The 15,672-nt window shown below is 70.2% G+C and overlaps 1 protein-coding gene across 2 annotated transcripts; it reads right to left on the minus strand.

The window, feature by feature from the left end:
- Window positions 1–721: 721 nt before the first annotated feature.
- CTBP1 (C-terminal binding protein 1) lies at window positions 722–15,436 on the minus strand. 2 transcript variants are annotated; one of them, XM_070069529.2, is made up of 10 exons: window positions 15,211–15,436; window positions 11,526–11,693; window positions 10,368–10,522; window positions 8,660–8,804; window positions 8,309–8,515; window positions 4,743–4,957; window positions 3,388–3,518; window positions 2,986–3,113; window positions 2,326–2,443; window positions 722–1,329 (listed from the first exon to the last, which is right to left on the minus strand). In XM_070069529.2, exons 2-10 carry the CDS (start codon window positions 11,530–11,532, stop codon window positions 1,143–1,145), a joined length of 1,293 nt encoding a protein of 430 aa, XP_069925630.1. In that variant the 5' UTR covers window positions 11,533–11,693; window positions 15,211–15,436; the 3' UTR covers window positions 722–1,142. The 2 variants fall into 2 exon arrangements, with proteins under 2 accessions (XP_069925630.1, XP_069925631.1); XM_070069530.2 differs by having other exon boundaries at window positions 722–1,326; window positions 15,211–15,434.
- Between the last annotated feature and the right edge of the window lie 236 nt (window positions 15,437–15,672).

Genomic DNA, 15,672 nt, shown 5'->3' on the forward strand with positions numbered 1-15,672 from the left:
AGGACGGGGCAGCAGGTGTAGCCGCAGGGGGAGGTGGGGAGGACGGGGCAGCAGGTACAGCCGCAGGGGGAGGTGGGAAGGACGGGGCAGCAGGTGTAGCCGCAGGGGGAGGTGGGGAGGACGGGGCAGCAGGTGTAGCCGCAGGGGGGTGGGGAGGAGGGGGCAGCAGGTACAGCCGCAGGGGGGTGGGGAGGACGGGGCAGCAGGTACAGCGCAGGGGGAGGCACGGGCAGGGGCAGGGGCCAGGGCAGGAGCCATGCCTGGTGGGGCCCAGGGCCTGAGGGCAGCAAGCATGACCCCTGGTGGCAGGCACTGACAGGACGTCCACAGGAGGCCGTGCCCAGCAGGCACCGGTGGCCGTGGCCACCGCCTCCCGCTCCCACCTGTGAGGCCGCCGCCATGCCTGCCTCCCGCGTGTGTCCCCGGCGGCCTGAGGGAGCGGGTGTGGTGGACTGAGATGGTGCTCAGAGTGGATGGCCCGGCCTGGCCACCACCGCCACCACCCACAAGGCCACTGTCCCCAGGGGAGCGGCCAGCGACCCCAGGGGCGGGGCCGAGGGTTGAGGCAGCAGTGACAGCCTGGCTGGGGGACCCCTGCACCCAGGCGGGAGACCCCAGGCTCCAGGTTCCGCTCCCACGGCCGCGTGGGGCGTGGCCAGCCGCTCTCTGCCCCGACAACAGCTAAGCCTCTCGGCACAGAACAGGCGCCACGCGGGCCGGCTCTTCCTGGGATTTTTATTTCTTTAAAATAATTCATACAAACGCTTACAGTCACAGACATGATTTGAACCCAAACACGGCTAGGCTACCACATCAGCAGGACGGCTGGGCGCCCTGGCCGCGCCCGGCCGTCGCGGGCGGCTGCATTCGGGGCGGGGGCATGCCAGGACGAGGGACAGCTCCGCTGGTCTCTAACTCACTCTAAGACAAGCAGTGGGAAACGCACAGGTCGTTCCTCCTGAGAAGCGTGGGACGCCGGGCGGCCCCGGGCCTCCTGGTGGACAGCTAACGTCCTACGAACTGCGCACAGACAAGACACCCATGGGAGCGTGAACAACTAACTTCTGCGGGGCGGGCGCGGGGCGCGGGCGGTGGGGGCAGCGGGAGGCCAGCGCCGCCCGCCCCGCGGCCGGGCTCCCCCGCTACAACTGCTCGCTCGAGTGGTCTCGGTCCGCCTCGGGCTTGACAGTTTGGCCGGGGGAGGGGGCGTGCGGCGGGTGGGCCACAGGCGGCAGGCCATGGGACAGGGACATGGCGCTGGGAACGATGCCCTCCACCGCAGCTGGGATGCCGGTGGGGGCCACGCCCACCACGCCTGGGGGGTACCTGCTGGGAGAGGAGTCGGCTGTCAGGTGCCACCTGTGGGGTGCCCAGAGCCAGGCCACGCCCACACCCTGCCCTCAGCCCCGCCTGCCCTCGCAGCCACACCCCCACAGGCCCCTCACATCCACCATCACAACCACACCCCTTCAACACCCCACCCCATCCCTGCAGCCACCCCCACAGCCCCACCCACCCCATCCCTGCAGCCACCCCCACAGCCCCACCCACCCCATCCCTGCAGCCACCCCCACAGCCCTACCCCACCCGCCCTCGCAGCCACCCCCACAGCCCCACCCCGCCCGCCCTCGCAGCCACCCCCACAGCCCCACCCCGCCCGCCCTCGCAGCCACCCCCACAGCCCCACCCCGCCCGCCCTCGCAGCCACCCCCACAGCCCCACCCTGCCCGCCCTCACAGCCACCCCCACAGCCCCACCCCGCCCGCCCTCACAGCCACCCCCACAGCCCCACCCCGCCCGCCCTCACAGCCACCCCCATAGCCCCACCCCGCCCGCCCTGGAAGCCACCCCCACAGCCACACCCCGCCCGCCCTCACAGCCCCACTCACCCTGGCAGCCACACCCACCCCACCCTGGAAGCCACGCCCCCACAGCCCCACCCCCCCCGCCCTCGCAGCCACGCCCCCTCACAGCCCCACCCCACCTGCCCTCGCAGGCTTACTGAGGCTGCAGCACGGATGTGGGGTGAGGAGGGGCTCTCCCCAGGAGACCCCCCACCGTGGGGGCTTCCTCAGAGCAGGGGCACGGAGTCCTGCCCAGTGACGACTCAGCCATGAGGTCCTCGCTGCACCCCAGACCCCTGCTCAGTCCTCGCTCCCGCGTGCCCCCCAGGCCTAAGCCCGCCCTGTCCTGACGTCCATCCAGGAGGCCCGGGCTCCCACGGGCCACTCAGGGGAACAGATCCCCACTGCACGGGCCTTGCCCCAGACCCCAGCCACCTGGCGCCTGCCTGGGACCCCCAGCGCCCCGGAGGCGCCTGCTCACCTGTACGCAGCCCCGTTGAGCTCGGGGTGCACCACGGCGGGGTCCATGCTGGCCCAGTGAGTGGCAGCTGTCAGGTGGTCCTTGTTGACACAGTTCTTCAGGCTGTCTGGGATCCGGCCTGGCACACAGCAGCCAGGGGCCACGGTACCAGCTCAGAAGCAGGTCTGCCACACGTGGCCCTCCCCCTCCCCCGGGCATGGAGGCCACGGGGCAGAGGTGCCCTCCCCCCCCGGGGCTCCCCCAGCCCTGGTGCAGGGACCATGGGGCAGAGGCACCCCCCCTCCCCCTCCCCTGGACGTGAGGACCACGGGGCAGAGGCGCCCTCCCCTCCCCCTCCCCCGGGCGTGGGGACCACGGGGCAGAGGCGTCCTCCCCTCCCCCTCCCCTGGGCGTGGGGACCATGGGGCAGAGGCACCCCCCCTCCCCCTCCCCCGGGCGTGGGGACCACGGGGCAGAGGTGCCCTCCCCTCCCCCTCCCCCGGGCGTGGGGACCACGGGGCAGAGGTGCCCTCCCCTCCCCCTCCCCCGGGCATGGAGGCCACGGGGCAGAGGTGCCCTCCCCCCCCGGGGCTCCCCCAGCCCTGGTGCAGGGACCACGGGGCAGAGGCACCCCCCCTCCCCCTCCCCCAGGCGTGAGGACCACGGGGCAGAGGCGCCCACCTGTGATGGCGCGGCGGATCTCGCGGGCCGCTTCCTCCCGCATCTCGATGGACGCCTGCTCGCTGTACCATGCGGCGTGCGGGGTGCAGATGAGGTTGGGTGCGTCTTTCAGGGGGCCTTGGCTAAAGCTGGGGTGGCAAAGGACTGGTCAGCGCAGCCCAGCCCCGCGGCCAGGACACTGCCCCCAGTGAGCTCAGGTCCTGCCACAGCACCCAGGCCAGCGAGAGCCAGGAAGGTCAGCCCGGTGAAGGCCAAGGCCGGGCCCGAACCAAGCACGGCAGGACTGCCTGAGGCCAGGCCAGATGCCACTCAAGGGCACTGACCAGCAAGAGGCCCCTGGCCTGCAGCCACAGGCTCGCGTGCCCACCCACGCAGACAGCCCCGACGCCGGGCAGCCCGCACCTGAAGGGCTCCGACTCGTGCACGTCCAGCGCCGCGCCGCGGATCCGGCCCTCCTTGAGGGCCTGGGCCAAGGCCTTCTCGTCCACCAGGCCGCCTCGCGCCGTGTTCACCAGGAAGGCCCCCTGCCGCATCTGGGGGATGGACAGGGAGGCTGGCACCAGGCAGCGCCCCGGGCCACTGGGGAAGAGGCCCGGCCCCGGCCCCGGCCCCGGCCCGCCCAGCCGCGGCTGCAGCGCCCCCTGGGGAGGGAGTTCAGCACCGCGAGGCCCTCGCCGGCAGCCAGACCCGGCCAGGGTGGGCTGTGTGGAGCTCTGTGCCAGGGCAGGGCCGTTCTTGCCTTCACAGACGGCCCTGGAGCCGGCTGCCCCGTCTTGCGGTCAGCGTCTGACTGCCCCCCCTCACCCCGAGGTCCTCCTGGCCCTGGGTCCCAGTGCCACTGCCTGTGCCACTTCCCTGTCACAGCTCCAACCACCCCCCCCCCTTTGACCATGGGAGAGAGGGTGTGGCAGGCCCCTTCCACCATACGTGTGGACCCGTGTGCACCCCCACCCCCTGCAGCAAGCAAACAAGTGACCATCAAAGGCCTGGAGCTGCAGGAGGCCACCTGGCTGCCCCCGCAGGACCGCCCCATGGACAGGGTCACAGGCAGAGGCCCCTGTGGACAGGGCAGTCCCGTGCACAGGCCCCGTGCACAGGGCAGCCCCGTGGACAGGCCCCATGGACAGACCCCGTGGACAGGGCCACCCCGTGCACAGGCCCCATGGACAGGGCCACAGGCAGAGACCCCCGTGGACAGGGCCGCCCTGTGGACAGGGCCGCCCCATGGACAATGGACAGGGCAGCCCCGTGCACAGGCCCCGTGGACAGACCCGCCACATGGACAGGGCCCGTGGACAGGGAAGCCCCGTGGACAGGCCCCGTGGACAGGCCCCGTGGACAGTGGACAGGCCCGCCCCGTGGACAGTGCAAGGCCCCGTGGACAGTGGACAGGCCCCGTGGACAGTGGACAGGCCCCGTGGATGGACAGGGCCGCCCCGTGGACAGTGGACAGGCCCCGTGGATGGACAGTGCAAGGCCCCGTGGACAGGGGACAGGGCCGCCCCGTGGACAGTGCAAGGCCCCGTGGACAGTGCAAGGCCCCGTGGACAGTGGACAGGGCCGCCCCGTGGACAGTGGACAGGCCCCGTGGACAGTGGACAGGGCCGCCCCGTGGACAGTGGACAGGCCCGCCCCGTGGACAGTGGACAGGCCCCATGGATGGACAGTGGACAGGCCCCGTGGATGGACAGTGGACAGGCCCCGTGGATGGACAGTGTACAGGCCCCGTGGACGGACAGTGCAAGGCCCGGCGGCACCTGCTTCACGGTGAAGTCGTTGATGAGGTGGTGGTTGTGCTCGTTGAGGCCGCAGTGCAGGGTCACGCAGTCGCTGTGGAACAGCAGGTCCTGCAGGGTGCCCACGCGCTGCAGCCCCAGCGCCCGCTCCACGCCGTCCGGCAGGTACGGGTCGTAGAACAGCACGCTGAAGCCGAACGCCTTGGCCCGCAGCGCCACCGCCTGCCCCACACGGCCTGCGGGTGGAGACCCCACATGAGACACATGCCACGTGGTCACCATGAGACCAGAACACGACCACCGTGAGCCGTGTCACATGGCCACGGAGACAGGTGCCGCGTGAACACCGCGTGAACACCGTGGTGGGTGCCGCATGACCACCGCGAGCCCCGTGTCTGCACCCCATGAGCCCCACGTCCTTGTGGCCAGAGTCAGCCCACAGCCAGCTCTGTCCCCTCTGCAGGGGTGACACGAGATGCCTGGAACCACACACAATGCTGTGCACACATGCACTGTGGCCACACCTCTGGTCCGGCTTCAAGTCCAGCTCAGCGGTGTCTCTGGATCTGAATTCCGGCCGCCACCAGGGGAGACGGCAACCCGGGAGCCGCTGCTCTGAGCTTGGCCCTGAGAAGCGGTGCAGGGCGGGCAGGTGCGCTTCCCCAGCCCCGGTGCCGGCTGTGGCCCCGCCAGGACCCACCTGCTGCCCAGCCCCACCACGCGAGCAGCCGAGCGCTGGGCTGCGGTCAGGGCGGAGGCTGGCTCCTCGCGTGCCTGCTGTGCTGCCAGGGACGACACGGGCTGGGCTCCAGGAGCCCGGGCGGGAGGGGAAGCTGCCCCAACACGGGACAAGCGGGGCAGGGCTAGGGTGTGGGCGCATGCCACCCTCTTGGAGGGACGGAGGCCAGGGCACAAAGCTCAGAACACGCTCCATGCAGATCACGGGCCAGCAACGCCTCGGACGGAAGGGAAGCCATCAGGCGGCTTGGGCCCTAGCCCGGCTGCCGGCCAGGGGACCGCCTTGGGTGTGGACGGGACTCCTGGGAGGGTCCCCCGTGAGGAACGAGAGGACACAGAGAGGCGGGCGACGTCCTGGTCACAGGAAGAGCAGGCATAGTAGAGAACATTCTAGAAAACATCGACAGGACAACAGGCGCCACCCAGAGCAGGAGCGTTCCGGAACCCACGTCTCTCACAGACACACAGGTGCAGCAACCTCCAGGATGAGTTGCAAGCAGGGGCCGTCTGCACGGGGGTGGAGACCCCAACTCACAAAACGTGGGCCAGGGTCCCAGGAGCCGCTGAGGGGTCTGGGGCATGGTAACAAATACCCAGGGGGCTGGCGCTGTGGCAGAGCGGGTAAAACTGCCGCCTGCAGGGCTGGCATTCCATATGGGCGCCGGTTCCAGTCCCGGCTGCTCCACTTCCAACCCAGCTCCTACCATGGCCTGGGAAAGCAGTGGAAGGTGGCTCAAGTCCTTGGGCCCCTGCACCCACGTGGGAGACCCGGAAGAAGCTCCTGGCTCCTAGCTTTGAATCGGCACAGCTCCGGCTGTTGAGGTCATCTGGGGAGTGAACCATTGGATGGAAGACCTCTCTCTCTCTCTCTGCCTCTCCTCTCTCTGTGTAACTCTGACTTTCAAATAAATACATAAAACTTAAAAAAAAAAAAAAAAAGAAAGAAAGAAATCCTGGGGCCCCCACAGCAGGGCAGGGGTGGGGTCTCAGACATTTGGAAAAGTGCACACGGCACGGCCAGGAGAGGCCTCCCCCGTGAAGCCCCAGCCATGGTTCTAGAACTTTCTCTGCAGCTATGGGTAAAGGACCGGTGGGGCGGGGCGCAGGGCACTGCCAGTGCTGGGGGCGGGGGCGGGGGTGGGGGCAGGAGAGGGCCCCAGCGCTGAGCCCTTCACCTACAGGGCCTGGACGGAGCTGCTGGTCCTGGCTCCAGCCAAGCCCCTGCTGTGCGGGCATCTGGGGGGTGAACGGCAGATGGGGCTTGCTCTGTCACTCTCCCGTCTGTGTCTGTCACTGTCTCTCGGTCACGCTCGCTCTGTCTCTGTCACTCTCTCACTCTGCCTGTCTCTCCCTCACACACACACACACACACACACACACACACACACACACAGGGATGCAGTCATGCAGTGGGGTCCCCTTCACCAGCAGGAGGTCCTGAGTGACACCTGAAGCCGCTGCCCGACTGGGGAACACACAGGGTGCCGAGGTCACGACCCCACCTCAGACCCGCATGGGGTGCAGAGGTGCCCCGTGCCAGCAGCAGCAGGGAGACAGCTGCTCCACTTGGCCAGCAGTGGCCATCACATGGGTCACCCGTGGAACCCACAGAGGGACACACACAGGGGCGTGGGCAGGGCTCAGGTCTGCCCAGTGGGGCTGCGGCACTCGGGGGCGTCCCCGGACACAGAACCTCAGCCCTCGGCTCCCAGAAGGCCCCAGGCTCAGGAGAACCACACCGAGGGCCACAGGCTCAGGCCACACTGGACACTGGCCGCCAGAGCAGGGCACCCCAGATGCCGAGACCACGGCAGGAGCCCCGCAGGCCACAGCTGCCCGTGCCACAGGCCGCGTGTCCACAGCAAACCTCCCACAGCCCAGCTTCTGCCCGTTCTGCAAATCGCGTGTGCCAGGGACCCGGAGGACGCCGCCAGTAGGGGCAGGCCCGGACAGCCACAGCACCCACCCACCCCCAGGCAATACAGCCCGTACCCCTGGTCAGCGCAATGCCCGGCCGAGAACCAGGCTTGGGGCCACAGCCAGGGCCAGCGCCTTCCAGAGAAAGGCCTGAGGCCCCGCCAGACGGCTTCTGGGGCTCACACGGGACCCCCTCTCCCAGCCCCGGCTCCCTGCACGACACTTCCGGGGCCACCCAGACTCACACGTGTGCCTCTCTAGGCCATGCTGGGGCCTGGCGCCCACACGTGACAAGGAAGCGGACGGGACAGAGACCACCCCCAGGGGCACAGGCTCTGGGCACCCTCACCTGATGGCAGCACCCACCTGGCTGCACATCTGGTGCCTGTGCCCATGCAACGCCCACGTGTTCCCCACGTGTGACAACTCTCAGGCCTGTGTGCCCGATAGCCGTGTCCCTGTGCTCGTATCAGCCACGTGTGTGCCCATGACACCCACGTGATGCCTGTGACACAGGCGTGGTGCCCAGGTATATCATGCCTGTGATACCCATGTGATGCCCACATATGGCCATCTCGTCTGCATGTGATACCCGTGTGATGCCTTGATGTTCATGGGACACCCATGTCCCTGTGTCATGACACCCATGTGATACCCACGTGTGCCTGTCATTTGTGTGACGCACGTGACATTCCTGTGATGTTCTTGTGCCCGTGTCACGTGATGCCCGTTAGAACTGTTGACATGAGTGTGACATCCATGTGTGTATGTGATGTGATAGCTGCTGACACCTGTGTGTGACGTCCATGTTGTGTGTGTGACACCCGTGACGGCTGCTGACATCTGCGTGATGTCCGTGTATGTGCGTGTGTGATGCCCACGGCGCCCCCCCGGGCTGCCCCCCATCCTTTGCCGAGCCAGCGGCCACGCACCCAGTCCGATGATGCCCAGGGTCTCCCCGCGGATCCTCGCGGCCCCCGAGGCCACCTCCCGGATCTGCTCCACGCTCTGCACCCGCGTGCCCTCCCGCAGCGCCTGGTGCAGCCACGTCGTGCGCCGGTACAGATTGAGGACGTGGCACATGGTGGAGTCCGCCGTCTCCTCCACGGCCGCGGCGGGCACGTTGCACACGGCGATGCCTGTGGGGACACGGGGTCAGCCTGGCCCGTGACAGGCGTGGGACTGACTCGGGGGCCACACGGCAGTCAGCCCAGCCCCAGGCTGCGGACTCCTGTGGGAGCCCCACGCGGGGCGGGGCCTGGGCGGCAGGGACGGGCACCTACCCAAGTCCCCGGCTGACTTGATGTCGATGTTGTCGAAGCCGCTGCCAATGCGGACGATGACGCGCAGGGCCTTGAACTTCTCCAGGTCCTCCCTGGTCAGCGTGATGGTGTGGTACATGAGGGCGCCCACGGCCTCGTTCAGCACCTGTGGGGGAGGGGAAGGGGACAGAGCGTGGGGTACATGAGGGCGCCCACGGCCTCGTCAGCACCTGTGGGGGAGGGGAAGGGGACAGAGCGTGGGGTACATGAGGGCGCCCACGGCCTCGTCAGCACCTGTGGCGGGGGGCAGAGCGTGGGGTACACGAGGGCGCCCACGGCCTCGTCAGCACCTGTGGCGGGGGGCAGAGCGTGGGGTACAGCAGGGCCCCCAGCCCTGAGCACCGTAGGGGGCCACAGCCACGGCAAAGGGGGGCTCTGAGGAGCCGCGGCCCAAGCCTGAGCCCAGACAGCAGTGGAGCAGGAACGGGGCCACTGGCCGTGACCCCCAGCAGGGGTGAGCCCTGAAACACACACGAGTCCCCAGTGACAAACCCACCCAGAAACGCTGTCCCCACGGCCCACAGCACGCGCGTGGTCCTGGGACGTGACACGGGAGTCCAGGGCGCACACGCTGACCCTGGGCACAGCCGGGGCCCTGACAAGGCTCCATTCCCACGACCCAGCTGGCAGGGTGGCCCGGCCTCAGCTGTGCAGGCCATCGCCCCGTGCTCGGCCGGGGTGGACACGGCCGCGGGAGCACAGGCTGCGGCCTGGTGGGGGCGCACGTCCCACACCCTACACACACCCCACATGCGGCACACACATCCCACACGCTGCACACGTCACACGTAACACATACACACACGCCACATGCCACACGCTGCACACGTCACACGTAACACATACACACGCCACATGCCACACGCTGCACACGTCACACGTAACACATACACACACGCCACGTGCCACACGCTGCACACGTCACACACACGCCACATGCCACACGCTGCACACGTCACACGTAACACATACACACACGCCACATGCCACACGCTGCACATACCCCACGTCACGCACACTGCACACGCTGCACGTGTCACGTGCACACGTCACACATGCGTGCACACACAGCGGCAGCCTTCCTACCCTGAGCTTGAGCCGCGGGGAGGGTGCAGGGAGGGAGTGGCCAGGCCCTGCGTCCTGCCCAGGGCACCTGGGCCTCTCCTGTGGTCTGAGATCTCCCTGCCCCCGCGGCCCACGGTGCTGCCATGGTGTCGAGGACCTGGTGCCGGCCTGGTCCTGCTCACAGCTGCCGGAGGGACCCAGGTGGGGCTGGGAGGCGCCTGGGGGCCTGGCCCACCACCTGGATCGGTCCGGTGCCCCCAGGGCGGCCCTCACATGTGCGGAACGCTGAAGGCCCTCTGAGGTGCGGCCCCGGGGCCTGGGCTCGCGACCCGCTCGTCCCTGCCCAGGCCCCAGAGGCCACGCTCGGGTCTCTCACAGGGCCTGGATCTTTAGCAAACTGCAGGAGCTGCTGTGACCGCTGGGGGGCACCAGAGAGCGGGTCGTGTCCATCCCGTGAACTACGGCAGCTGAGGGCCCTGCGGTGGCACTGCCTGCGGGCGTCCAGCCAGGAGGCCGCTCCAGCCTTCAGCCTCCCAAGCCCCACCTCCTCCGATGCCCCGCAGGGAGCCTCACCCCAGCCCGCCTCGCCCGGGCGCACAGGTACCTTCTCGTGGATCTCCTGCGTGGACTGCGCGTCACAGAAGGCCACGGTGGCCACGTCTTTCAGGATGGGCATCTCCACGGTGCAGTCCCGGCCGTCGAGCAGGGCCACTAGGGGCCGGGGGTGCATGGGCCCGTTCATGATCGGAGGTCGGACGCCTGCAAGACAGGAGCGGGCACTCAGCTCCACGGCCAGGGCGGGGGCCGCCCCTCTGCCCATCACGTCGGTCTTCTCAGGAAACTGGAGCTCGCCACAGCACACTGGCACCCCAGTAGACACGGGCCGAGAACCACCACCAGGCGCAGGTCCCCGAGACCCCCGGGCAGGTGAGAGCGGCCTCCAGTGGGAGGGGCCTCTGTCCTGGCGGCAGGGGCAGCCTGATTGACACGTGGCGTGCAGACGTGAACGTGACGGGCGCCAGGAAAACCCCTGCTGGGAGCCCCTCCCCGAGTGGACGTCCCCTCCCTCAAGGCGGCGCCACACAGAAGGGGGCTCAGGTGCGCCCGGGGCCCCCACCCTCCCAGGAGGAGTGACTGGCACCAGGTTGGCATCGCGGCACCGAGAAACCTCTGCGGCTGGGAGAGAAACCAGGGCTTCTGGGGTGTGATGGGGGGCCGTGGCGAGGGACCCAGCGCCCGACCCGGGCACTGGAGCAGAGGCGCCCGCAGACGGGTGGCACTGAGCCGTCCACCCCACAGGCCGCATTTCAGGGAGGGGCGCAGGGGAGGATGGAGAGGCAGCCACAGCGGAGGACTCCCAGGATCCGCGGGGGGGCCAGGGCGGGGGCACGGCGCATGCAGACCCGAGGGCTCCTGGTGCAGGTGTGCAGGCCCAGCCGGGCCCCGGGAAGGGGCTGCTCTCCCACGGAACGTCCCTCGAGTGCCCACCCCCAGCTAAGGCCCCTCGCAGTCCTCACACCGCTTCCCGACGTGATGGGAGGGCGCAGGGTGTACACGGCAGCGGGGGGCGGCGGCCCTCCGGCGGACGCCCAGCCCCAGGCCGTCCTGAAACCACCAGCTGACCACGCGGCCTCTCTGCCACGTCCCCGTGCCAGCCTCGAGCCCCACCTCGAGCCCCACGTGGCCCCAGGGACCTGCCCGGCCTCACCCACGTCCCAGCAGAGCCCTGCCCTCCCCCACAGCTCCGGGGGCCCCGACCCACCTGCCATCCCTCGCCACGGGCGGGGTCTCCACGACCATGAATTCGCCTGTTCAAAGCTCTGTCTTCAGAATCCGGGCGCGGAGCCGCATGGCAGGCTCCGAGCACAGCGCCCGGCTTCCGATCCACGGCACCCACCGAGGCCTGCGTCGGCTCAGGCTCCAAGTCTTACTAAAAACCAGAAACAAGAGACGAGTTACGATGCCACGGAGGCCGGCAGCAGGCTCGGGGACCCCAGGCGAGCGCAGGCTGAACCTACCTGGAACTCAGGGCCTGCCAGGGGCTGAGGGCGCCCGCCACAGACACCACGAGGGCTCGCCCGGAACTGCAGCCACCCCGGGAGCCCGCCCAGGACCTGGCTGCGGCCCCCACGCCAGAGACCCCGGTGTGGCTCCTGGCTGCAGCCTGGCCCAGTGCTGCCTGGCGTGGCCGTCTGGGGAGAGCCCAGTGTACGGGGCTCTCTCTGTCTGCCTTTCGGATAAAACGAGCCTTTTGAACAAGCTGATGGCCAGTGGTGCTGGCCGGGGGCAGCAGGTGGACTCCAGGATACAGCTGCCCAGAACTCGGCTGCAGGCCACCCTTGGACAGCAGCCTGGGGTCCACAGGAGTACAGCCCCGGCTCCCCAGGCCTGCCCCTGGCCGCCCCCGCCCTTCCTGCGCTGGGCCCTGCGCCCTGGGCCAAGCACCTGACGGCCACCATCTTGCTCTACCTGACAGACCCGGGGTGCCGTGCCTGGCTGGAGCGGCTGGCAAGGTGAGCTCACCAGGGCCTGGCCTCAAGGGTATCTGGGGACAAGGGCTGGGCCGGTAGTGCCCACCCACCCGGGGAACAGGGCCCATCAAGCCACAGCCTCGGGTCCAGCCTGCCCCCACCTCTCTCACTCCCTACTCGTCTGAGGTCTGCCGAAAGCTTATTCAAGAAGGCAGGCAGCAGCCACCACCTGGCAAGTGCCAGCTGCCAGGCTGTGCCGCGGGCGGGCACCTGCCGGCTCAGAAGCCCCGGAGAGCAGGGCCCCGGCCTCGCCCACAGCACCACAGCCCTGCACATGCCCATGGCCGCAACAGCCTGCCCGACCAACCAGCGCCCCCAGCCACGGGCACCTGAGCGGCTGGCCTCGGGCCGTGCCGTGCCACTCCCGAGGGAGTCGGCGCTGCGGGGACGGCGGGGGCTGCGGGGGGAGGTCGTACTCGCAGGGACTTTAGGCCAAGCTGGCCCGGGGGGACGAGTCCACTCCCGCCCGCACAGCCTGGTCCCCGCAGCAGCAGCAACACGGATTCAGTGGTCAAACTGCCCCGGATGGACAGCGCCAGGGCAGCTCAGGGGTCCCACAGGCACAGGGACACGGGGTCCCGGCCGGCACCACGCTGGCGCAGGTCAGCCACCAGTGACCCCTGCCGCATCCCTGCCTGTGAGCTCCGAGACATCTCAGACCTGACGCCCACCACACCCTCCCGCCTCACAGCAACTGGGGTTCACCGCAGCCCGATTAAGAACCCCCACGCCAGGTGAGGCTGCTGCCTGCAGTGCCGGCATCCCATATGGACGCCGGTTCAAGTCCCGGCTGCTCCACTTCCCATCCAGCTCCCTGCTGTGGCCTGGGAAAGCAGTGGAAGATGCCCAAGTGCTTGGGCCCCTGCGCTCATGTGGGAGACCCGGAGGAAGCTCCTGGCTCCAGATCCATGCAGCTCCGGCCATTGCGGCCAACTGGGGAGTGAACCAGCAGATGGAAGACCTCTCTCTCTCTGCCTCCCTCAACCTCTCTCTTCTGTAACTCCGCCTTTCAGATAAATAAATCTCAAAAAAAAGACAACCCCCACACCCTGAACACAAAGCCCAGTGCGGCCAGCCCCACTCTTCCCCCACAAGGGCACCCCCTGCTGCCCCTCACGGCTCTCTGGGGCCTGGCTCCTGCTCAACACACGGAAGAGCCTGCGACGGCCACCCCGGCGTCCACCAGGCCTGCACACAGTGTTGGCAGGGGACATGCAGCCACCCGCTGCCGGGTGGGAACTGAGCCCGTGGGCAGCAGGCACGAGGGGCCAGGGGGACCCACCCCAGGCAGAGGGTCCCACGGGAGGTGCAGATCTGCCACCATGGTCCACCCCCCAGGAAGCTATGGGCCCACTCGCCACACGCGTGTCCTGAAGGCCGCACAGGCTCCACTCTGGGGTGGAGGGCCTAGGGCAGCCCCTGCTTGCCCTCCTGGGGGACGTGTGGACCCCACAGGAAACCTGGCTCTGAGAACAGTGGGGCCCCTGTGGCATCCATACCACAGCCAGCAAGGGAGCAGCCAGGTGGCCCCCACCCCGCCCAGCACCCACACCAGGCACGTGCACGGGGCTCTGGCCGCCCCAGCCCAGCCCAGCAGCCAAGGGGGTCTGGTTTGCAGGAAGCCTGCACCGTGGGGTGCCCGCCGCGGGAGCCCTCACCCTCCCCACCGTGGACACCCTGCTTCCTGGCAGCCCACACGGAGGGGGCTGAGACCCCCAGGCCTGGCTGCACAAGAAGGCTGGAGCCGCGGGCACTCAGACCAAGGGGACAGGGGTTTCGGGGCAGGCACCACCTGCAGGCTCCTGGCCAGAGACCCAAGGGCAGGCGACAAACCCTCGGCACAGGACCCTGACGCCAGCCACGACATGCTGACCAGGCACCAAGACGCTGCCCAGACGGCCAAACCCCGGGCTACCAAGGTCCACCGTGCGGCCTCAGAGGCCGACAGGGCCAGCGGTGCCCCTACTGCCCGGGATGTGGCCAGAACCGGGGCTGAGCCCATGGGACAGTCCCAGTCCCGGGTGCCCCGAGGCAGGACACAGAACACCGCTGGGAAGAGAGGCCCCGGCCGGCACCTGCTGAGCGCGCATGTGGGGTCAGGAGACGCTGGGGAGACCAAGCACCGTCCCCTCCCCGGCCCGGCAGAGCCAGCCCAGGCAGGGGGCAGCCGCCGGTGTGCAGGGCCGCAGAGGCAGGCGCAGCGCCCCACCCGCCCCCACCCCGCAGTCCCGGACTGGGCACACAGGCCAAGTGCAGGGCAGGGCAGGAAAGAGCGCGGGAACCGGAGCCCCGGCCGGGGGCCAGCAGCCCGGGGGACTCGAGCCCTCCGCTGTCCGCGCGCAGACCCAGAGTGGGGGCCTCGGGGCCGGAAAGGCCGGGTCGGCGGCGGGACGCGGCCACTGTGGCCGGGCCTGGCCCCCCGGGAGCCCCCTTTTGCCCTAACCGGGGTTGCTCATCACGAGGGCCAGAAGCGGGCCCCGCGACCCCGGCCGCAGCCCGCCCGCCGGGCCGGACACAAAGGTGGCGCCGCGAGGCCTCGGGCTCCCCGCCGCCCCGGGGAACGACCTGCGTGCTCACTTCCGGGCCTCGGGCCTCGGGCCCCAGGGCAGCCCGCTGGGCGCTCGCGGGGCCGGGGCCGCAGCGCTACGCCCAGGAGCCCGGGGCGGGGGCGGCCAGGGCTGCGGGGCCGCCCCGAGGCCCGCGGGCCCCTTTGTGTCACCTGCGCGGGCCAGGCCGCGCGGCGCACGCGCACGCGCACTCGCTCGCAGCAGCCCGCGCATGCGCGCGGCCCCCGCCCCCCGCCCGCCGGCGCGCACGCGCACTCGCACACAAAGCCGGCGCCCACGGGCGCGCGCCCGGCCCGCCCCGCGCGCGCGTCGCCGCCCCCGCCCCGGCCGGAAGCGCGCGCGGCCTTACCGAGAGGGAGGCCCTTGTTGAGCAAGTGCGAGCTGCCCATTGAAAAGCGCGGGCGGCCGCGGGCCCCGCGAGTCCCGCGCGCTCCGCCGCCGCGAGCCCGGCGCGTGGGGCGGCCTCGGCGCCGTCCGCTGCTCCGCCCGCCGCCTGCGCCGCCGCCGCCGTGCGAGCCGCGCCGCGAGCCGCGCTCCGACCGACCGAGCGGGCGGGGACACGCGGCGGCGCGCGCGGGCGGGGCCTGCGCGGTTGGTCTGCTGGTTGCCGGCGCAGCGCGCGGCGCGGGCGGGCGGCTCGGGCTCTCGGCGCGGCCCCGCCCGCCGTCCTCCGCGGGGTCGGGCCCCGCGGCGCGGGCGCTGCAGGTGCAGGTGCGGCGCCTGCCGGGGGCGCTCCGGGAAGCGGCCGGCGCGGCCCCGCGCTCCGAGCCCCGTGCGGGGGAGCAGGCGGGCAGGTGCGGCGGGCCAGGTG

Source organism: Oryctolagus cuniculus, chromosome 2, assembly GCF_051225735.1.
Source record: "Oryctolagus cuniculus isolate XC-2025 breed Fujian yellow rabbit chromosome 2, ASM5122573v1, whole genome shotgun sequence".
Taxonomy (NCBI): domain Eukaryota; kingdom Metazoa; phylum Chordata; class Mammalia; order Lagomorpha; family Leporidae; genus Oryctolagus; species Oryctolagus cuniculus.

What these genes read in the sequence shown, in the direction of transcription:
- CTBP1 (XM_070069529.2), bottom strand. An exon ending in CGCAGGAGATCCACGAGAAG is followed by an intron (nt 8,805 to 10,367) that starts GTACCTGTGCGC and finishes CCTCCCCCACAG; the next exon opens with GTGCTGAACGAGGCCGTGGG. An exon ending in GATCCGCCGCGCCATCACAG is followed by an intron (nt 2,444 to 2,985) that starts GTGGGCGCCTCT and finishes GCTGTGTGCCAG; the next exon opens with GCCGGATCCCAGACAGCCTG.